The sequence below is a fragment of the Manis javanica genome, chromosome 7, assembly GCF_040802235.1.
Source record: "Manis javanica isolate MJ-LG chromosome 7, MJ_LKY, whole genome shotgun sequence".
NCBI classification, from domain to species: domain Eukaryota; kingdom Metazoa; phylum Chordata; class Mammalia; order Pholidota; family Manidae; genus Manis; species Manis javanica.
In genome coordinates, this window is record NC_133162.1 from 13,632,876 (window position 1) to 13,657,860 (window position 24,985).

Genomic DNA, 24,985 nt, shown 5'->3' on the forward strand with positions numbered 1-24,985 from the left:
AGAAACCTTACAGGACAGAAGAGAATGGCATGATATATTTAATGCAATGAAACAGAAGGGCCTTGAACCAATGATACTGTATCCAGCACAATTATCATTTAAATATGAAGGGGGATTAAACAATTCCCAGACTAGCAAAAGTTGAGGGAATTTGCCTCCCACAAACCACCTCTACAGGGTATCTTAGAGGGACTGCTCTAGATGGGAGCACTCCTAAAAAGAGCACAGAACAGAACACCCAACATATGAAGAATGGAGGAAGAGGAATAAGAAGGGAGAGAAATAACCATCAGACTGTGTTTATAATAGCTCAATAAGCGAGTTAAGTTAGACAGTAAGGTAGTACACAAGCTAACCTTGAACCTTTGGTAACCACGAATCTAAAGCCTGCAATGGCAATAAGTACATATCTTTCAATTATCACCCTAAATGTAAATGGACTGACTGCACCAATCAAAAGACACAGAGTAATAGAATGGATAAAAAAGCAATACCCATCTATATGCTGCTTACAAGAGACTCACCTCAAACCCAAAGACATGCAAAGACTAAAAGTCAAGAGATGGAAAAAGATATTTCATGCAAACAACAGGGAGAAGAAAGCAAGTGTTGCAGTACTAGTATCAGACAAAATCAACTTCAAAACAAAGAAAGTATCACGAGATAAAGAAGGACATTACATAATGAGAAAGGGCTCAGTCCAACAAGAGGATATAACCATTATAAACATACATGCTCCCAATACAGGAGCACCAATATATGTGAAACAAATACTAACAGAATTAAAGGAGGTAATAGAATGCAATGCATTCATTTTGGGAGACATTAACACACCACTCACTCCAAAGGACAGATCCACCAGACAGAAAATAAGTAAGGACACAGAGGCACTAAACAACACCCATAGAACAGATGGACCTAATAGACATCTATAGAACTCTACATCCAAAGGCAACAGGATACACATTCTTTTCAAGTGCACATGGAACATTCTCCAGAATAGACCACATACTAGGCCACAAAAAGAGCCTCAGTAAATTAAAAAAGATTGAAATCCTACCAACCAACTTTTCAGACCACAAAGTTATAAAACAAGAAATAAACTGTACAAAGAAAGCAAAAAGGCTCACAAACACATGGAGGCTTAACAACATGCTCCTAAATAATCAATGGATGAATGACCAAATTAAAATGGAGATCCAGCAATATATGGAAACAAATGACAACAACAACACAAAGCCCCAACTTCTGTGGGATGCAGCGAAAGCAGTCTTAAGAGGAAAGTATACAGCAACCCAGGCATATTTAAAGAAGGAAGAACAATCCCAAATGAATAGTCTAATGTCACAATTATCAAAATTGGAAAAAGAAGAACAAATGAGGCCTAAGCAGACAGAGGGACATAATAAAGATCAGAGAAGAAATAAATAAAATTGAGAAGAATAAAACAATAGCAAAAATCAATGAAACCAAGAGCTGGTTCTTTGAGAAAATAAACAAAATAGATAAGCCTCTAACCAGACTTATTAAAAGAAAAAGAGAGTCAACACACATCAACAGAATCAGAAATAAGAAAGGAAATATCACGACAGACCCCACAGAAATACAAAAAATTATTAGAGAATACTATGAAAACCTATATGCTAACAAGCTGGAAAACCTAGGAGAAATGGACAACTTCCTAGAAAAATACAATCTTCCAAGACTGATCCAGAAAGAAACAGAAAATCTAAACAGACCAATTACCAGCAACGAAATTGAATCAGTAATAAAAAAACTACCCAAGAACAAAACCCTGGGGCCAGATGGATTTACCTCGGAATTTTATCATACATACAGAGAAGACATAATACCCATTCTCCTTTCCAAAAACAGAAGAGGAGGGAATACTCCCAAACTCATTCTATGAAGCCAACATCACCCTAATTCCAAAACCAGGCAAAGACCCCACCAAAAAAGAAAAACTACAGACCAATATCCCTGATGAATATTGATGCAAAAATACTCAACAAAATATTAGCAAACTGAATTCAAAAATACATCAAGAGGATCAAACACCATGACCAAGTGGGATTCATTCCAGGGATGCAAGGATGGTACAACATTCCAAAATCTATCAACATCATCCACCACATCAACAAAAAGGACAAAAACCACATGATCATCTCCATAGATGCTGAAAAAGCATTAGATGAAATTGAACAACCACTTATGATAAAAACTCTCAACAAAATGGGAATAGAGGGCAAGTACCTCAACATAATAAAGGCCATATATGATAAACCCACAGCCAACATCATACTGAACAGCGAGAGGCTGAAAGCTTTTCCTCTGAGATGGGGAACAAGACAGGGATGCCCACTCTCCCCACTGTTATTCAACATAGTACTGGAGGTCCTAGCCATGGCAATTAGACAAAACAAAGAAATACAAGGAATCCAGATTGGTAAAGAAGTTAAACTGTCACTATTAGCAGATGACATGCTATTGTACATAAAAAACCCTAAAGACTCCACTTCAAAACTACTAGAATACTGGAATCCAGCAAAGTAGCAGCATACAAAATTAACACACAGAAATCTGCAGCTTTCCTATACAGTAACAATGAACTAAATAGAAAGAGAAATCAGGAAAACAATTCCATTCACAATTGCATCAGAAAGATTAAAATACCTAGGAATAAACCTAACCAAGGAAGTGAAAGACCTATACCCTGAAAACTATAAGACACTCTTAAGAGAAACTAAAGAGGACACTAACAAATGGAAACTCATCCCATGCTCCTGGCTAGGAAGAATTAATATCATCAAAATGGCCATCCTGCGCAAAGCAATATACAGATTCAATGCAATCCCTATCAAATTACCAACAGCATTCTTCAATTAACTGGAACAAATAGTTCAAAAATTCATATGGAATCACAGAAGACAGCAAATAGCCAAAGCAATCCTGAGAAGGAAGAATAAAGTGGGGGTATTTCGCTCCCTGACTTCAACTTCTACTACAAAGCCACAGTAATCAAGAAAATTTGGTACTGGCACAAGAAAAGACCCATAGACCAATGGAACAGACTAGAGAGCCTAGATATAAACCCAAGTATACATGGTCAATTAATATACGATAAAGGAGCCATGGATATACAATGGGGAAATGAACAGCCTCTTCAATAACTGGTGTTGGCAAAACTGGACAGCTACATGTAAGAGCATGAAACTGAATTACTGTCTAACCCCATACACAAAAGTAAACTCAAAATGGATCAAAGACCTGAACATAAATCATGAAACCATAAAACTCTTAGAAAAAAACACAGGAAAAAATCTCTTGGACATAAACATGAGCAACTTCTTCATGAGCATATCTCCCTGGGCAAAGGAAACAAAAGCAAAAATGAACAAGTGGGACTATATCAAACTAAAAAGCTTCTGTACAGCAATGGACACCATCAGTAGAACAAAAAGACATCCTACAGTGTGGGAGAATATATTCATAAATGACATATCCAATAAGGGGTTGACATCCAAATTATATAAAGAGCTCATGCACCTCAACAAAGAAAAAGCAAATAATCCAATTAAAAAATGGGCAGAGGATCTGAACAGACACTTCTCCAAAGAAGAAATTCAGATAGCCAACAGGCACATGAAAAGATGCTCCACATCCTTAATCATCAGAGAAATGCAAATTAAAACCACAATAAGATATCACCACACACCAGTTAGGATGGCCAACATCCAAAAGACAAACAACAGCATATGTTGGAGAGGATGTGGAGAAAGGGGAACCCTCCTGCTGGTGGAAATGTAAAATAGTTCAACCATTGTGGAAAGGAGTATGGAGGTTCCTCAAAAAACTCAAAATAGAAATACCATTTGACCCAGGAATTCCACTCCTAAGAATTTACCTGAAGAAAACAAGATCCCAGATTCAAAAAGACATATGCACCCCTATACTTATCACAGCACTATTTACAATTGCCAAGAAATGGAAACAACCTAAGTGTCCATCAGTAGATGGATAGAGATGTGGTAAATATACACAACAGAATATTATTCAGCCATAAGAAGAAAACAAATCCCACCATTTGCAACAACATGGATGGAGCTAAAGGGTATTATGCTCAGTGAAATAAGCCAGGTGGAGAAAGACAAGTATCAAATGATTTCACTAATCTGTGGAGTATAAGAACAAAGAAAAAACTGAAGGAACAAAATAGCAGAAGATTCACAGAACCCAAGAAGGGACTAACAGTTACCAAAGGGAAAGGGATTGGGGAGGATGGGTGGGAAGGGAGGGATAAGGGGGAAAAAGGGGCATTATGATTAGCACATATAATGTGGGTAGCGGGGACATGGGGAAGGCAGTATAACACAGAGAAGATAAGTAGTGATTCTATAGCATCTTACTATGCTGATGGACAGTGACTGTAATGGGGTATGTGGTGGGGACTTGATAATAAAGGGGAGTCTAGTAACCATAATGTTGTTCATGGAATTGTACATTAATGATAGCAAAAATAGCATCCACTCCAAAGAGCAGTTAAACCTGAAAATCTAAGAAAAAGGCAACTATTACAGAATTCAGTACATTTGAATGCACAGATGAAAAAGACTACTCCAGAAGTTAGGGATAAAACCAACATAATTTTGGCTTTCATGATGTTGACTAAGTGACATTATCATTTATTGCTATCATTAGCTTCTTGGTATTGCATTAATTATAAGACTAATGACCCTCTTTCCTAAAATATTTATACTCAGTGTTTTTTACTGTTCTTCATACTTGAAATAACTTCCATGGAACATATCATAAACTTACAATAGGAAATCAAGCTACACATATCAAAGAATTTCAGGTGGGAATTGACAAATAATGGCATTTCATTTAATAGCTGCTAAAATGCAAAGAATTGGCTAGGTATATAGACTGATGTTTCTTTCTATCCAAATTTAATCTGCTACCATCTCTGAAGGAAAAAGCATTCTTTAACAGACTTTGTGTGTTTAATTTTAACCCAGGGCAAATTTTTATGACTGAGTGATAAACCCACAAAAATGGAGTTCATATTGGAAGCCCTTACATTACTAACTATAATGATACCAGTGGGCATTACCACTTATAAAAGTGTAAAAAACAAAATGAGCAGATTGTTATTATAAAAACTCGATCTGCATCACACATATCACCCAAGAGATTGATATTTCATGCTTATAAAACTTAACACAAAATTAAATTGCAAATATTTTCTAACAATCTTCTATAATTATGGCCTAAAGCAATACACTGCTAATATGAAGCATTTGTTCAGCTCTACTGGACATATTTCTATATGATTTATGTGAAAGAAGGTTTAATTTCCTTCTTCACAGATTTGGTAATGAGGTTTCTTTCCTTATATTAAGTGAAGAAAATAAAAGAACTTTTTTAAAATTAAGCCAGCAAAATGTAACATTGAATTATTAATAAATAGCAAAATTAATCAACTGGGGGGTTCTTCTTGTGTGTATGACTATGTCATTTCTAACATCAGCCATTTTTCCATTACCCAAATACATAAGAAATACTTCATATCCAAATACATAACTAAATTATTTCATAAAGAAAATTCATTTCCATTCTTTAGGCACAAAACCAGAATAATAAATTTCAAGTAAAATAGATTATTATTATTCCCCCTGAAATCTAGAAAGATAAAAAGCAGTTTCAACCATTTTTATAAAAAAGGAATAAGAGAAAGGAGAATTATGGAACCAATACTCTGTCTTCATCTACTAGGATTATGAATAACACTGAGTCCATGAGGTAGAAGAAAAGATAAAACTGATTTCAGTATTATCAACCTGATACATAATGAAACCCATGGGTCATGATTTCTAGCCAGTGAAGCATTTGCTTATTAGTATGTTTGAGAATACACATGGAAAGACATAATGTTTTCATCTGGAAGTTAAAAAAAAAAAACTATTGCATTCAGCTTTATGTTGAAATCTATGACAACTAGAAAAATTATCAGATTTTATCAAAGTATAATAGGCAATTCTTACCTTAAGCATTCAGCATCATTTTGAGGCTTTTCATTGATTTTTATTTTTTCTGCCTCTAGGTATTTGGTAGTACAAATGGCTTCATTCTTTTTATCTTCAAAAACTAAACAATTAAGAAAACTTTTATAATCTTCTAAAAATATAAAAGTTATCTTTATTCATTCACAAAAATAATGCTCTAATTTGTGGCACTTAATGCAAAATGTATGTACCAATGATTTTTATTTTCCTACTCTAATATAGCAATTAAGAGCACAAGAAAAGATAATAAAATTTGTAACGTTAAAAATGTCAGATTTAACGTTTCAATTCAGTGTTTTACCTATTTCTTTTTTATACCAATAATAGCACTATAGCCACATATGTGAATACATGTTGAAAGAATAACACAACCCAATCATGTGTATGTAACTATATTCATCAGCAAAATAAAACTAATTCACAAAGATCATACCTTTAAGTTTTTTCTGCAGAGTAAATAATTCTTCTATTAATTCACTCTTTTCTTTTTGAAGTTCATTTAACTGGCCACTTTCATGTTCCATTGACTTCATTTCTAGAAACAAATAGACAAATAAAAACATACTTTATTTATTTAGGCTTTGCCTTAAATATGTCAGCAATTATAAATTTTTTCTTGTGTAGTAAAAATTTAAGCAGCATACCATCAATTTTAAGCCCCAACAATCTTCCTTTGTTCATCTAGGAACTGTTTGTAATAACAGACCAGGATTCATTAAGTAACAACTGCACACAAACATGTATGTCAGTTGACAGACTACCAAAAAGAATTCAAAATAATGTAGTATCACTAAGTAAAACATGTTCCTCAATGAGATAAGAAAACTCCAGCCTTCATAACAAAAGAATATTTAAAATTACATTGTATACACTTTAGACTTATAAAGATGACAGCATGAGAAGTGAGACAGAAACCTCCTCCCAAAACCACATATAGTACGAAAATATAAATAAAACTAATCCTGAAAGAGCAACAGGAAAGAAGACTACAACAGACTGCCTACATCTGGAGAAAAGAGAAGATCTCATGGAAAAGGGTAAAGTAGCAAAGCCATAATCTGGCGAGACCCCAGCCCTTCCTCCACCCCAGCTCACCAGCAGGAGGAAGAGAAACGGAGCAGGGAGAGAGAGGAAGGGGAGACCTAAGACTGCTGGACACCCAGCCCTGGAGATCTGCTCTGGGAGTACAAAGTTACATTTCATGGTGCTGTGGAGATTAGTGGGGCTGGAAAGCAAAGACAGGCAGAATACTCAGAGAGACCTAGATTCCAGCTGCTTGTGGAGAACAGGTACCCACAACCAGCCACTTTGGGACAAAAGAAAGGCAGGCACTCTGAGAGACTTCCCAATGAGAGGGATGTTAAAGGGGCAAGGATTGCACAAAGCTTGCTGCTGAGGAGAAAAGACAGGTGGACAAAATTGTCCCAGCACACTCAGCCCAGCAGGTTGTGAACTTTCAGGAGCTACAGGCGCTCCATCCCCCTAGCTGGCAATGCAACCTGATGCCGCCCCCACTGAAATAAGCAGCCAGTCACTCCTTCCTCCCAGTCAGCACCAGCTTGCAAACCTGCTGGCCCACCATTGTGCCAGGACAGCCAGAGGGTGGCCCCACTTACAGCAGCTACAGGGGCATAGCATAGAGGCTGCTCCCTGTGCAGTTGGCTCACTGGCCAGAGCCGTTGAGGGAGAGACTGCAACCGAGAACCAGGAAAGAGATTATTCCTCCTGGTGGCACCAGGACCACTGGAATGTAACCCTCACCATCATTTCAGGTGCTGAGCAACTCCAGACAGTAAAGCTATTGAGCACTAGAGAGCACCACCTGCACAATGTTATTATTCCATATTATTCATTACAAATAAGAAACATCAAAAGAATCTGGTACAAACCAAAACCCCAAAAAGAGGGCCAAGTTGGAGTTTGTTGTAGAAATAAAGGGACGAATGGCATTCTAGGTAGAGGAAACAATATTATCAATATTGTAGAAGCTTATAGCCATATATATAGTGTGTACAATGAAATGTAGTTTTTAAAAATTAAGGTTATCATTGATGTACACTCTTATAAAGGTTTCACATGATCAACATTGTGGTTACTACATTCACCCATATTATCAAGTCCTCCCACACCCCATGACAGTCACTGTCCATCAGCATAGTAAAATGCCACAGAGTCACTACTTTTCTCTGTGCTACATTGTCTTCCCCATGAACCCACACACATACCATGTGTGCCAATCATAATGCCCTTCAAACCCCTTCTCCCTCCTTCCCCACCTACCCTTCTCTACCTCTCGCCTTTGGTAACTGTTAGACCCTTCTTGGAATCTGTGAGTCTCCTGCTGTTTTGTTCACTGAATTTTGTTTTGTTGTACTCCACAAATGAGTGAAATCATTTGATACTTGCCTTTCTCCGCCTGGCTTATTTCACTGAGCTTAATACCCACTAGCTCCATCCATGTTGTTGCAAATGGCAGGATTTGTTTTCTTCTTATAGCTGAATAATATTCCATTGTGTATATGTACCACACCTTCTTTATCCATTTATCTACTGATGGACACTTAGGCTGCTTCCATATCTTGGCTAAATAGTACTGCGATAAACATAGGGGTGCATATGTCTTTTTAAATCTGGGATCTTGTTTTCTTCAGGTAAATTCCTAGGAGTAGAATTCCTGTGTCAAATGGTATTTCTATTTTTAGTTTTTGAGGAACCTCCATATTGCTTTCCACGATGGTAACTAATTTACATTCCCACCAACATCGTAGAAGGGTTCCCCTTTCTTCGCATCCTTGCCAGCATTTGTTGTTTCTTGTCTTTTGGAAGTTGGCCATACTAACTAGTGTGAGGTGATAAATCATTGTGGTTTTAATTTGCATTTCCCTGATGATTAGTGATGTGGAGCATTTTTTCATGTGCCTGTTGGCCACCTGAATTTCTTCTTTGGAGAAGTGTCTATTCATATCCTCCAATCACTTTTTTTTACTTTTTTAAAAATTTTGTTATTAATCTACAATTACATGAAGAACACTATGTTTACTAGGCTCTCCCCTACCCCAAGTTCCCCCCACAAACACCATTACAGTCACTGTCCATCAGCATTATAAGATGTTGTAGAATCACTACTTGTCTTCTCTGTGTTGCACAGCCCTCTGCTTTCCCACAGCCCCCACATTATACATGCTAATCGTAATACCCCTTTCTTCTTCTCTGCCCTTATCCCTCCCTACCCTCCCATCCTCCCCAGTCTCTTTCCCTTTGGTAACTGTTAGTCCATTCTTGGGTTCTGTGAGTCTGCTGCTGTTTTGCTCCCTCAGTTTTTCCTTTGTTCTTATTTTCCACAGATGAGTGAAAGCATTTGGTATTTGTCTTTCTCTGCTTGGCTTATTTCACTGAGCATAATACCCTCTAGCACCATCCATGTTGCTGCGAATGGTAGGATCTGTTTTTTTCTTATGGCTGAGTATTAGTCCCTTGTGTGTATGTACCACCTCTTCTTTATCCATTCATCTACTGATGGACACTTGGTTTGCTTCCATTTCTTGGCTACTGTAAACAGTGCTGCGATAAACATAGGGGTGCATATGTTTTTTTCAAACTGGGCTACTGCATTCTTTGGGTAAATTCTTAGGAGTGGAATTCCTGGGTCAAATGGTATTTCTATTTTGAGCATTCTGAGGAACCTCCACACTGCTTTCCACAATGGTTGAACTAATTTACATTCCCACCAGCAGTGTAGGAGGGTTCCCCTTTCTCCACAACCTCACCAACATTTGTTGTTGTTTGTCTTTTGGATGGTAGTCATATCTCATTGTGAGGTGTGAGGTGATATCTCATTGTGGTTTTAATTTGCATTTCTCTGATAACTAGTGATGTGGAGCATCTTTTCATGTGTCTGTTGGCCATCTGAATTTCTTCTTTGGAGAACTGTCTGCTCAGCTCCTCTGACCATTTTTTAATTGGATTATTTGCTTTTTGTTTGTTGAGGTACATGAGCTCTTTATGTATTTTGGATGTCAAGCCTTTAACGGATCTGTCATTTACGAATATATTCTCCCATACTGTAGGGTACCTTTTTGTTCTATTGATGGTGTCCTTTGCTGTACAGAAGCTTTTCAGCTTGATATAGTCACACTTGTTCATTTTTCAGTAAGAGTCATGAGGTCCATATCATTTAAATCTTTCTCAGGAGTTGTATTAACAATTTTACTCTGGACAAGGTTCCTTTGCCATTTCATGTTTGTATATGGCGCCCTCTAGTGTCCAGAAGCTCTATTCTGGAGCTGCTCAGCTCCTGAAGCAATGTCGGGGGTCACAGGGTAGCGGTACTGGTGCCTGGGGGTAGGAAAGAGCTGTTCCCCACCTCCTGGCTGCTGTGCCTGTCTCCACTGCCTGAGCCAGTAGGCCGGTCACACAGGTAAAAGTTTTTGTCCCAGAGCAGCCAGATATAGATCCCTGCTTTCCACAAGCAGCCAGAATCCCAATCTCCCCAGGAACTCTGTCTGTATTAAATTTCCAACCCGGTAGTCATGCAAGTCTCACGAAAGCCCCATGAAATATAGGTTTGTGCTCCCAGAGCAGATCTCCAGAGCTAGGTATTCAGCAGTCCCAAGCCTTCCACTCCCTCCCTGCTCCATTTGTCTTCCTCCCACCAGTGAGCTGGGGTGCGGGAGGGGATCGGGTCCTGTGGAGCCACAGCTCTGGAACGTTACCCCATTCGCTGAGGTCTGCTCTTTTCTCCAGGTGTGTGCAGTCTGATGCCGTCCTCTTTCCTGTTGCTCTCTCAGGATTAGTTGCATCAATTAAATTTTCTAATTGTATCCAGTTTTAGGAGAAAGCCTCTGTCTCTCTTCTCACCCCACCATCTTTAATCCCATCTCCCCACTTGTTCATTTTTTGCTTTTGTTTTTCTTGCCCAGGGAGATATGTTCATGAAGAAGTCACTAATGTTTATGTCCAAGAGATTTTTGCCTATGTTTCTTTCAATGAATTTTATGGTTTCATGACTTACATTCAGGTCTTTGATCCATTTTGAATTTACTTTCGTGTATGGGGTTAGACAGTGATCCAGTTTCATTCTCCTACATGTAGCTGTCCAGTTTTGCCAGCACCATCTGTTGAAGAGATGGTCATTTCCCCATTGTATGTCCATGGCTCCTTTATCGAATATTAATTGGCCATATATGTTTGGGTTAATGTCTGGAGTCTCTAATCTGTTCCACTGGTCTGTGGCTCTGTTCTTGTGCCAGTACCAAATTGTCTTGATTACTATGGCTTTGTAGTACAGCTAGAAGTTGGGGAATGAGATTCCCCCCACTTTATTCTTCCTTCTCAGGATTGCTTTGGCTATTCAGGGTCTTTGGTGTTTCCATATGAATTTTTGAACTATTTGTTCCAGTTCGTTGAAGAATGTTGTTGGTAATTTGATAGGGATTGCATCGAATCTATATATTTCTTTGGGCAGGATGGCCATTTTGACAGTATTAATTCTTCCTAGCCAAGAGCATGGGATGAGTTTCCATTTGTTAGTGTCCTCTTTAATTTCTCTTAAGAGTGTCTTATAGTTTTCAGGGTATAGGTCTTTCACTTCTTTGGCTAGATTTATTTCTAGGTATTTTATTCTTTTTGATGCGATTGTGAATGGAATTGTTTTCCTGATTTCTCTTTCTATTAGTTCATTGTTAGTGTATAGGAAAGCCACAGATTTCTGTGTGTTAATTTTGTATCCTGCAACTTTGCTGTATTCCGATATCAGTTCTAGTAGTTTTGGAGTGGAGTCTTTTAGGGTTTTTTTATGTATAATATCATGTCATCTGCAAATAGTGACAGTTTGACTTCTTTACCAATCTGGATTCCTTGTATTTCTTTGTTTTGTCTAATTGCCGTGGCTAGGACCTCCAGTACTATGTCAAATAACAGTGGGGAGAGTGGGCATCCTTGTCTTGTTCCCAATCTCAGAGGAAAAGCTTTCAACTTCTCGCTCTTCAGTATAATGTTGGCTGTGGGTTTATCATATATGGCCTTTATTATGTTGAGGTACTTGCCCTCTATTCCCATTTTGCTGAGTTTTTATCATGAATGAATGTTGAATTATGTTGAATGCTTTTTCAGCATCTATGGAGATGATCATGTGGTTTTTGTCTTTCTTTTTGTTTATGTGGTGGATGATGTTGATGGATTTTGGAATGTTGTACCATCCTTGCATTCCTGGGATGAATCCCACTTGGTCGTGGTGTATGATCCTTTTGATATATTTTTGAATTCAGTTTGCTAATATTTTATTGAGTATTTCTGCATCTACATTCATCAGGGATATTGGTCTATAATTTCCTTTTTTGGTTGGGTCTTTGCCTGGTTTTGGTATTAGGGTGATGTTGGCTTCACAGAATGAGTTTGGGAGTATTCACTCCTCTTCTGTTTTTTGGAAAACTTTAAGGAGAATGGGTATTGTATCTTCCCTGTATGTCTGATAAAATTCCAAGGTAAATCCATCTGACCCAGGGTTTTTTTCCTTGGGTACTTTTTTGTTTACCACTTCAATTTCTTTGCTGGCACTTGGTTTGTTTAGATTTTGTGTTTCTTCCTTGGCAGTCTTGGAAGGTTGTATTTTTCTAGGATTTCTTCTAGGTTTTCCAGCTTCTTAGCACATAAGTTTTCATAGTAGTCTCTAATAATTCTTTGTATTTCTGTTGGGTCCGTTGTGATGTTTCCTTTCTCGTTTCTGATTCTGTTGATGTGTTGATTCTCTTTTTCTCTTAATAAGTCTGGTTAGAGGCTTATCTATTTTGTTTATTTTCTCAAAGAACCAGCTCTTGGTTTCATTGAATTTTGCTATTGTTTTATTCTTCTCAATTTTGTTTATTTCTTCTCTGATCTTTATTATGTCCCTCCTTCTGCTGTCTTTAGGCCTCATTTGTTCTTCTTTTTCCAATTTTGATAATTGTGATGTTAGACTATTCACTTGGGATTGTTCTACCTTCTTTAAATATGCCTGGGTTGCTATATACTTTCCTCTTAAGACTGCTTTCGCTGCGTCCCACACAAAGTTGGGGCTTTGTGTTGTTGTTGTCATTTGTTTCCATATATTGCTGGATCTCCATTTTAATTTGGTCATTGATCCATTGACTATTTAGAAGCGTGTTGTTAAGCCTCTGTGTGTTTGTGAGCCTTTTTGCTTTCTTTGTACAATTTATTTCTAGTCTTATATCTTTGTCGTCTGAAAAGTTGGTTGGTAGGATTTCAATCTTTTTGAATTTACCAAGGCTCTTTTTGTGGCCTAGTATGTGGTCTATTCTGGAGAATGTTCCATGTGCACTTGAGAAGAATGTGTATCCTGTTGCTTTTCTATAGAAAAGTGTAGAGTTCTATAGATGTCTCTTAGGTTCATCTGTTCTAGTGTGTTGTTCAGTGTCTGTGTCCTTACTTGTTTTCTGTCTGGTGGATCTGTCCTTTGGAGTGAGTGGTGTTTTGAAGTCTCCTAAAATGAATGAATTGCATTCTATTTCCTCCTTTAGTTCTGTTGGTATTTGTTCCACATATGCTGGTGCTCCTGTGTTGGGTACATATATTTTTAGAATAGTTATATCCTCTTGTTGGACTGAGCCCTTTATCATTATGTAATGTCCTTCTTTATCTCATGTTACTTTCTTTGTTTTGAAGTTGATTTTGTCTGATACTAGTACTGCAACACCTGCTTTCTTCTCCCTGTTTGCATGAAATATCTTTTTCCATCTCTTGACTTTTAGTCTGTGCATGTCTTTGGGTTTGAGGTGAGTCTCTTGTAAGCAGCATATAGATGGGTCTTGTTTTCTTATCCATTCAGTGACTCTATGTCTTTTGATTGGTGCATTCAGTCCATTTACATTTAGGGTGATTATCAATAGGTATGTACTTATTGCCATTTCAGGCTTTATATTCATGGTTAACAAAGGTTCCAGGTTACTTTCGTTACTATCTAAGAGTCTAACTTAACTCAGCATGCTATTACAAACAAAATCTAAAGGTTCTTTTCTATTTCTCCTCCTTTTTCTTCCTCCTTCATTCTTTATATATTAGGTATCAAATTTTATAATTTTTGTCTATCCCTTGATTGTCTTTGGGGATAGTCAATTTAAGTTTGCATTTGCCTCGCAATCAGCTGCTCCACCCTCTCTACCATGGTTTTACTAGCTCCTGTGACAGCTATCCAACCCTAGGAACACTTCCATCTATAGTAGTCCCTCCAAAATAGACTGCAGAGATGGTTTGTGGGAAGTAAACTCTCTCAGCTTTTGCTTATCTGGAAATTGTTTAATCCCTCCTTCAAATTTAAATGATAATCTTGCTGGATAAAGAAATCTTGGTTCCAGGCCCTTCTGCATCATGCCACTCCCTTCTGGCCTGTAAGGTTTCTGCTGAAAAGTCTGATGTTAGCCTGATGGGCTTTCCTTTGTATGTGATCTTATTTCTGCCTCTGGCTGCTTTTAACAGGCTGTCCTTATCCTTGATCTTTCCCATTTTAATTACTATGTGTCTTGGTGTTTTCTTCCTTGGGTCCCTTGTGTTGGGAGATCTGTGGATCTCCATGGCCTGAGACTACCTCCTTCCCCAGATTGGGGACGTTTTCAGCAACTACCTCCTCAAAGATGCTTTCTGTCCCTTTCTCTCTCTCTTCTTCTTCTGGTATCCCTATAATGCGAATATTATTCCGCTTGGATTGGTCACACAGTCCTCTCAATATTCTTTCATTTTTAGAGATCCTTTTTTCTCTCTGCACCTCAGCTTCTTTGTATTCCTCTTCTCTAGTTTCTATTTCATTTATTGTCTCCTCTACCATATCCAACATGCTTTTAATACCCTCCATCATGCTCTTCAATGATTGGATCTCTGACCTGAATTCAGTCCTGTGTTTTTGGATGTCTTTCCGTACCTCCATTAGAATGTTGATGATTTTTATTTTGAACTCCCTTTCAGGAAGAGTCATGAGGTCCATATCATTTAAATCTTTCTTGGGAGTTGTATTAACAATTTTACTCTTGACAAGGTTCCTTTGGCGTTTCATGTTTGTATATGGTGCCCTCTAGTGTCCAGAAGCTCTATTCTGGAGCTGCTCAGCCCCTGAAGCAATGTCAGATGTCACAGCAGAGAGGTACTGGTGCCTCGGGGGAGGAAAGAGTTGTTCCCCATCTCCCGGCTGCAATGCCTGTCTCCACTACCTGAGCCAGTGGGCCGGGCACACAGGTATGCTTTTGTCCCAGAGCAGCCGGATATGGATCCCTGCTTTCCACAAGCAGCTGGAATCCCAGTCTTCCCAGGAACTCTGCCTGTATTAACTTTCCAACCTGGTAGTCATGCGAGTCTCATGAACGCACCATGAAATGTAGGTTTGTACTCCCAGCACAGATCTCTGGAGCTAGGTATTCAGCAGTCCCAAGACTTCCACTCCCTCCCTGTTCCATTTCTCTTCCTCCCACCAGTGAGCTGGGGTGGGAGAGGGGCTCGGGTCCCACGGAGCCACAGCTCTGGTACATTTCCCCGTTTGGTGAGGTCTGCTCTTTTCTCCAGGTGTGTGCAGTCTGGCGCCATCCTCTTTCCTGCTGCTCTCTCAGGATTAGTTATGCCAATTAAATTTTCTAATTGTATCCAGTTTTAGGAGGAAGCCTCTGTCTCTCCTCTCACGCCGCCATCTTTAATCCCATCCCTACTATCTCCACTCACTTTTTGATCGGGTTATTTGCTTCTTCAGTGTTGAGGCATCTGAGTTTTTTCTGTATTTTTTATGTTAACCCCCTGTTGGATGTCATTTAAGAATATATTCTCCCATAGTGTAGGATGACTTTTTGTTCTGATAGTGTTCTTTGCTGTACAGAAGCTTTTGAGTTTGTGGTAGCACCATTTTTTCATTTTTGCTTTTGTTTCCCTTGTCCGAGGAGATGTGTTCAGGAAAAAGTTGCTCATGTTTATATTCAAAAGATTTTTGACTAAGTTTCCCTCTATGAGTTTTATGGTTTCATGACTTACATTGATGTCTTTGATCCCTTTCAAGTTTATTTTTGTGTATGGAATTAGACAGTAATCCACCTTCATTCTCTTACATGTAGCTGTCCAGTTTTGCCAACACCAGTTGTTGAAGAGGCTGTCATTTCCCCATTTTATATCCATGGCTCCTTTGTCACATATTAATTGACCATATATGCTTTGGTTTATATCTGGGCTCTCTAGTCTGTTCCATTGGTCTATGGGACTTTTGTTGTGCCAGTACCAAACTGTCTTGATTACTGTGGCTTTGTAGAGCTTGAAGTCAGGGAGTGTAATCCCCCCGCATTATTCTTCGTTCTCAGGATTGTCTTGGCTATTCAGGATCTTTTGTGGTCCAGTATAAATTTTAGAACTATTTGTTCTAGTTCATTGAAGAATGCCATTGGTATCTTGATAGGGATTGTACTGAATCTGTAGATTGGTTTAGGCAGGATGGCCATTTTGACAATATTAATTCTTCCTACCCATGAGCATGGGTAATATTTCCATTTTTGAGTGTCTTCTTTAATTTCTCTCATGAGAGTCTTGTAGTTCTCAAGGTACAGGTCTTTTACCTCCTCAGTTAGGTTTCTTCCTAAATATTTTATTCTTTTTGATGGAATTGTTTTCCTGATTTCTCTTTCTGCTAGCTCATCATTAATGTATAGGAATGCAACAGGTTTCTGTGTATTGATTTTGTGCCTTGCAACTTCACTGAATTCAGCTATTAGTTCTAGTAGTTTTGGGGTGGATTCTTTCGGATTTTTTTATGTACAATTTCATGTCAACTGCAATCAGTGAGAGTTTAACTTGTTCTTTAACAATGTGAATGCCTTTTAGTTCTTTGTGCTGTCTGATTGCCATTGTTAGGGCCTCCCGTACTATGTTGAATAAAAGTGGTGAGAGCAGGAAGCTTTTCACTGTTAAGTATGATGTTGGCTATGGTTTTGTCACATATGGCCTTTATTATGTTGAGGTACTTGCCCTCTGTACCATTTTGTTGAGAGTTCTTATCATAAACAGATTTTGAATTTTGTCAAATACTTTTTCAGCATCTATGGAGATGATTATGTGGTGGTTTATGTCCTTTTTGTTGTGGTCGTGGATGATGTTGATGGATTTTTGAATATTGTACCATTCTTGCAACCCTAGAATAAATCCTATTTGATCATGATGGATGCTTTTTGATGTATTTTTTAATTCGGTTTGCTAATATTTTGTTGACTATTTTTGCATCTATGTTCATCAGGGATATTGGTCCGTAATTTTTTTTGTGTGGTGTCTTTACCTGGTTTTGGTATTAGAGTGATGCAGGCCTCATAGAATGAGTTTGGAAGTATTCCCTCCTTTTCTACTTTTTAGAAAGCTTAAGGAGGATGGGTACTAGATCTTCAGTAAGTATTTGATAAAATTCAGTGGTAAAGCCATGTGGTCCAGGGGTTTTGGTCTTAGGTAGTTTTTTGATTACCAATTCAATTTTGTTGCTGGTAATTGTCTATTCAGATTTTCTGTTTCTTCCTGAGTCAGCCTTGGAAGGTTGTATTTTTCTAGAAATTTTTCCATTTCATCTAGGTTATCCAATTTGTTAGCATATAATTTTTCACAGCATTCTCTAATAATCCTTTGTATTTCTGTGGTGTCCATAGTGATTTTTCCTTTCTCATTTCTGATTTTGTTTATGTGTGTAGACTCTCTTTTCTTGGTAAGTGTGGCTAGGGGTTTATCTATTTTGTTAATTTTCTCCAAGAACAAGCTCCTGGTTTCTTTGATTGTTGTTTTTCTGCTGTGATCTTTATTATGTCCCTTCTTCTACTGACTTTGGGCTTCACTTGTTCTTTTTCTAATTTAACTGTGAGTTTAGACTGATCATATGGGATTGTTCTTTCCTGAAGTACACATGTATTTTGATATACTTCGTCTTAGCATGGCCTTTGCTGCGTCCACAGATTTTTTGTGGTGTTGAGTTGTTTTCATTTGTCTCCATATACTGATCTGTTTTATTTAGTCGTTGATCCACTGATTATTTAGGAGCATGTTGTTAACCTCCATGTGTCTGTGGGCCTTTTTATTTTCTCTGCATAAGTTATTTCTAGTTTCATACCTTTGTGGTCTGAGAAGCTGGTTGGTACAATTTCAATCCTTCTGAATTTACTGAGGCTTTTTGTGGCCTAATATTTGATGTATTCTTGAAAATGTTCATGTGCACTTGAGAAGAATGTATATTCTGCTACTTTTGGGTGGAGTGTTCTGTAGATGTCTGTTAGGTCCATCTGTTCCAATGTGTTGTTCAGTGCCTCTATCTCCATACTTATTTTCTATCTGGTTGAGCTGTCCTTTGGAGTGGTATGTTGAAGTCTCCTAAAATGAATGCATTGCATTCTACTTCCCCCTTTAATTCTGTTAGTATTTGTTTCACATATGTAGGTGCTCCTGTGTTGGGTGCATATATATTTAGAATGGTTATATCCTCTTGTTGGTCTGACCTCTTTATCATTATGTAATGTCCTCTTTGACTCTTGTGACTTTCTTTGTTTTGAAGTCTATATTTTCTGATACAAGTACTGCAACTCCTGCTTTTTTCTCCCTATTAGTTGCATGAAATATCTTTTCCATCCCTTCACTTTTCACCTATGTATGTCTTTGAGTTTGAAGTGAGTCTCTTGTAGGCAGCAAAGAGAGGGGTCTTGTTTTTGTATCCACTTAGTAACTCTATGTGTTTTGATTGGTGCATTCAGTCCACTGACATTTATGGTGATTATCGATCAATATGTACTATTGCCATTGCAGGTGTCAGATTCATGGTTACCAAGGGTTCAAGGACAGCTTTCTTACTATCTAACAGTCTAGTTTACCTCACTTATTACACTATTTCATACAGAATCTAAGGGTTCTTTTGGTTTCTTTTCTCCTTCTTCTTTCTCCTCCACTCTTTAAGTATTAGGTGTCATATTTATTTATTAGGTTTAGCAGTTTTTTTGTGTGTTTGTGTGTGTGTGTAATCTTTAGCTGCTCTACATACAAGATTATGTCATCAGGTAGCAGATAATTTTATTTCATCCTTTCCAATTTGGATGCCTTTTATTTCTCTTTGTTGCCTGACTGATTTGTCTAAATTTTCAATAGCATGTTGAATAGAAGTGGTGATATCCATGACTTTTTAAAGAAGTTAGTTTCACTTAGAGTATCTCCTCAGGTTAGTACTTTTTTCACTTTGTATTCTACACTTATAGTTATTAAACAGAAGTACACATCAGCATCACCTAAGGAACTTTTAAAACATATATATTTCCTATATTTACCTAGAGATTCTGATTCAGTCGGTTTGGGAAGAGACTCAGCATTTATCATTTTTTTTAAAGGTTCCCAGATGTGCATATGGTGAAGTACTTCTACCCAAAGTAAATACTCTACCCAAGCAATTAATCTTTAAGAACCTTATTTCCTTCATTGGTAAAATGAGTATAATTAGAATGTATAATCCTCATATTTTTGAGGGCTTACTTATATACCAAGTAGCATTCTATGTGCTTAAATATTATTTCATTGAATCCTCACAACACCCTTGTTAAGGTCATTATTATTACTCCTCATCCTTACAGATGAGGAAATTGAGGCAAAGAAAAGTTAACCACCTTGCCCCAAATTGCACAGCTATTAAAAGGTGAAATTAAGATTTAAATTAAATAAACCTAAGTTTAGCATTTATAATCTTCAAGATGGTAGCTGTTATATGGTATAAGCCTAATAAATATTACCTAATAATTATAATAACAATTCATATGTAAAAAAAACCCAGTAAATTATTCATACAGATAGCTCCAAGTCAATAAAAAGTTCAATGTTTATTCTCGATTTATTAAAGCCATCCAAGTATCAATATAATTTAGAAAGGCTTCCATTAAAAACGCATTTTCCATTTAATATTCATGTTTTCATTCTATACTTCAAGTCCAACTGACTCCTCAATCTATTACTACCAGTCTTCTTTTATCACTTTACGATACTGCTCTTGACATTTTCTGATTGTCAAATTAATGTCTGATTTCAATTCCCACTCATTTGAGTGAAACATTTTTACTCTTCAACATTACTCTCTGCCGGTTCTCTTCTTGCCCTCTGCCTACTCTGTCTCATTTTTCTTTTCTTCCTTTCCTTAAAGCTATGCTTTCCCAGTTTCTGTCTCTGGTCTTTGTTCCCCTTCTATGTTTCCTCTGAATGATGTCACCAACAACTCTGGATTTGGTCCCGCACTTAATACTTTAGCTCTGATCTCCCTTACCAGCCTCACAACCAAATTTCCACCTACTGCCTGGGAATCTCTACTTGTATATCCCATAGACATCTCCAAATAAAACTAAGTGAAACAAAACAGAGTCCTTTTTGTTTAGAAAAGGATATAGCTCAGACAGGCTTCTCCATTTCTGCTCTTCCTCCTGGTACCTCATTCTGTCCAATCTCTTAAGTCTGAAAATAGTGATTCATCTTTGACTTTATTTCTGTCCACATTAATCAGGGATAAAGTCCTGTCATTTTTCCTATACATCTCTTTAACTCACCCTCTCCTCTCTTAAGCAATTTCTTGAGTTCAGAATCTTATCACAGATTACAATAACCTGTAAACTACTGTTCCCGAGATGAAATCCTTCCCACCCCACTCTGGAACCTTGTTTTGTAATTTAAACTGTATTGATGGTAAAAAGGGGATCACAGCACCAATACTACCCCTTTAACAGCTTCTTTTACATTGTACTGTAAGTATCTGCTTACATAGTTAATTCCTCCACTTTTTAGTTTTATATCTCCTGGATTTAGAGCAGTGTCTATCACATAAAAAAGTAGATATTTGCTTATTGAATAAATGGCCAAATGATCATGTCACACCTACTTCTAAAGAATTTGAAAATGCTCACAATAAAAGATACATTGCCATTAAGACAAGTAAGATAAAAGGATAGCTTTGCAGTAATCTATAATTTGTTTATAAAAAAGTTAAATTCTTGGAAAACCCACTGATTCAAAATAATTATTTTCCTTAATGCTAGGTGTGGTAATATGTACTCATACCCTTTTTCAAAATGTTTGCCTGGTTTTCTAAGTCAGATATTTCAATCTCGACATTTTGTTTCATCAAAAGTTCTCTTTTCTTTGTTATGGCATACTCATTATTGAAGTCTGTAATTTCCTTAATAAATTTTTCCTCTTCCTCTGTCATTTTTTTCTTTGTAGTATCCTGAAAAACAGAAATAAAAGATAAAACACAGGTGTTAATTGTAATAATATTTTTCCTTAGTGATTTAAAATGCAATCATTCAGAGTTATTAACAAAAACATAAAATTATACTTCCCAGTATTATCACAAAAATGCTTTACTTCTCCAGCAATATCAGTAAAAAGCTGAAGCTATTATATAACAACCACCCACAATTTAATGTGAAAAATTTATCCTTAATATTTTGGGAGAATTACCAGTGTAGAAATTCTATTTCTCATCACTATATCTGAGTTTGTGTAGTAAACTTATAACCATAGCACTATTTTGTCATCACAATATAAAATTGTGTGATAAAAAATGACCAAACTTAAAAATGAAAATCTATACTCCTGGGAATTATTGCATTATTTAAAAAAAAGAAAGAAAAATAAGGAAATCCAAGGATACTTTTTAAAATCTAGACAAGGAAGATAAAATTATACATTTATTTCAAATTCAATTCTAAGTAACAGTTTTCATTTTATGAAATATCCACATGGAGAAGAAATAGGGATTTCCATAATCTCTTGACAATGCTAGAACTTAAAATTTTTTGACACTGCCAGAACTTAAACATTACTGTATTTTTCTATTTTTCTAAGAAACATCAACTAATTATGAACTACATTTAGAAACTGGCTATGTTATTCATAATCACCAAGTTTACTGATTCCACTTTAGATATATATATTAATATTTTAAAATGTATTTTCTTTCAAATGTCAATTAATTACAAGTCAAGTCATATTCCTAAATTGGCCCTGTCATTTGAAACTACTCTTTCTATTGATTCTCACTTATTACTGAAAGGTAAACAAAATGTTTTTTTTCATTCTTTCCCTCACAGCCATAAACATGCATAAAGTGTGACCCTCTCTCTCTTTCAAAAGCATTAAAACCAAGTTCTCAAAGACTGAGCAATTCAAATCAGATTCACTGTTTCTTTTACACTTATTACAATTGCAAATAGTTTCTATATTGCATCCGTGCCAATATAATTATTTCAAACTACATTACTCTACCAACTGGTTTTAAATAGCACTTAATATTTTTCCATATCTGAACAGGAATATCTGCCAATATGCATAGGATAACTTTCTAAAAGTACACGTAAGTATGTATGTGTGTGTGTGTGTGTGTGTGTGTGTGTGTGTGTGTGTGTGTGTGTGTATATATATACCTATACTTTTTGACACAGTTAAGTGAAATAGATTTTTCTAACTGGCTGGAAACTTACAAAAGTTTGGAGAAGCATATTCCTTTGGTTTGTAATTTCACTGCACTGTCTTTTTAAGGCATTTTCGTAAGTTCTCAAAAGCTGTAAGAGGAAGTCTTTTTCAGAAAGCTGCTGAACCTTTATAAAGTTAAAAACAAATCAGATTGACACAATTAATTAGGTATTTTAGGGTGCGTTAGTTAATAGAACAGATCTGTACAATGTAAAACATCTCTGTATTAATCTTTAAAATGCAAAATAAAAAAGTAACATTAAAACATATTATATGTACTATCATATATTATTTTGTAAGTGCTTTATAATTATAATTTTTATAAACTCTTCTCTCAACAAGACTACAGGCTCTTCAAGGGCAGAGAATGTGTTTTTTCCTTTCCAATACCCAGCACATTTCTAAGCTTAGGTATTAAAGCTTTTCGATTACACACAATAAAATCTGCTTCAAGACAGCTTGTTTAAAGAACAAGTTTCTATTCTCATCACTTATAAGGAAGATACAGATGAATTAAACATGTATACATTATGACTAATAAAATGATGAGATAAATTCTACATACTGCAGGCAAAAACCTGGTCCCATGACTATAGTTATACTAAATAAAACACAAATCTGCTAAAGTCTTCAAATAGGTTTGAGAACTCATTTTTTTATTTCACACCTCATTTGGATCTAACTAGCAAAAGATATAATAAACATTAATATTAGATACATAACTGCTATTTCATTTGGGCTGTAAAGAAAGCATCTCTTGAGACCATGAATGGAAAGGAAAGTCAGGAAGCCAGTAAGAATGCTTTGAGACAAATGCAGGCTGTATAAATTTTGGTTTAACCCAATAAAGAATTTCATGTATTTGCTTTCCAGAGTCAAAATTTCTAAATTCTGATTCTGTTTCTACCACTTACCTGTTGTAAAAGACTTGTCAAAACTAAAAATGGAGAAAATATTAGTTACTAAACTAAGGAATTTTCAAATAAGACTTAAGCAAATTTATTATTCATGTTCAGAAATTAAGGTGTTCCATTCCAGCTATCACTAACTAAGATTTAAATTACCACTGAACTCATGTCCTCCTTTAAAAGGAAAAAAAAATTTTTTTAAGAGAGCTATTAGATATATTGGCATTTAATTGGAATATTTTAGCATAACCTAAAAATAAAACATAGTCAAAACTGAAAAGTAGACAACTATTCAAGACTTACAAGAAGGGTATATTTATAAATTTCCTCCTTCCCTAAACTTCTATGTAAATTATCATGTTGAGGTCTTTTCTACATCTTTTATTACTATTACTAATCTACTCCTCTTCATTCCCACTTTCTGTTTACACTCTATCTTTACTTTTGCTCCCACATTTTCCTTTTATTAATCAACATAAAAAAATCAGTCAGTAACTACACAAAAATTACAATAATATTAATTTTTTAAACACTTATAATCCGTGATGAAAACAAAACAAAAAAGAATTTACGAGTAGGGGAAACAGCATAACAAAAAGAGGCAGGAGTTTAGGAAATCTCAAGTCAAGAAGGTCAAGTAAGAATAGATAACTACAATATGCTGATTCACATGTTGAAGACAGTAATAAGTAGAGTTGTGGAAGCTACACAGTTCTAATAGTAACAGAGTAATATATATATATAATGTATATATAAAAGTAATATATATATAACATACATATATAACAGAGTGAAATACAAAAACCTTTATATTTTAATGGAAATAAAAGAACAAAAACTTTTGATCTACCCAGATCTTCTCTACCAAGCATGTTACTTTTACAAACTAAACTAGCTTTTCAACGCCATCTATCTGCAGAATGCTTTTCTCATTGTAACTTTTATTCTTTCTGTTATCACAATTTCTTAAATTATTTTTCACATTCTTGTGTTTGAAAACCAGACCTACTATTATAGAAAATTATACTATTATCCTAAATAAAGCCCTGACCATATTGATATCACAAGATGAAGTCATTTTACAAAACAAATTATCATCAGAAACACAACTTGTCATAAGGGAATGTAAGGATCAGAATTGGGGAGATACTAAAAGAGATGTAAAATTATGACTCAAAAATATCTTTTAAAATTGAGACATAATTGATAAATAAAATTATGTTAGTTGTAGGGGTACAACATAATTTGATATTTGTATGCACTGAAAAATGATCACCACAGTAAGTCTAGTCACCATGTGTCACCAAAGTTACAAAATTTTTTTCTTGTAATGAGAACTTCTAGCAACTTTCAAATATACATTATTGACTATAGGCACCATGCTGAACAATACATTCCCATGTTTTAAATTTAATTTTATAACTAGAAATTTGTACCTCTTGACCTCTTCACCAATTTTGCCCACCTGCAATATTTTGCCCCTCTGGCAATCATCAGTCTGTTCTCTGCAAGTTTTTTGTTGTCATTGTTCATTAT

At 36.2% G+C, this 24,985-nt stretch overlaps 1 protein-coding gene across 1 annotated transcript in view; it reads right to left on the minus strand.

Moving 5' to 3' along the window:
* The window catches only part of CCDC172 (coiled-coil domain containing 172), a 66,764-nt gene that overhangs the window by 16,570 nt on the left and 25,209 nt on the right, over positions 1–24,985 (minus strand). The window contains exons 4-7 of the mRNA XM_073241672.1: positions 22,550–22,666; positions 21,126–21,291; positions 6,499–6,600; positions 6,045–6,147 (exon numbers count right to left, since the gene is read on the minus strand). Coding sequence (XP_073097773.1) covers positions 6,045–6,147; positions 6,499–6,600; positions 21,126–21,291; positions 22,550–22,666 — 488 coding nt within the window. The remainder of the gene's footprint in view (positions 1–6,044; positions 6,148–6,498; positions 6,601–21,125; positions 21,292–22,549; positions 22,667–24,985) is intronic.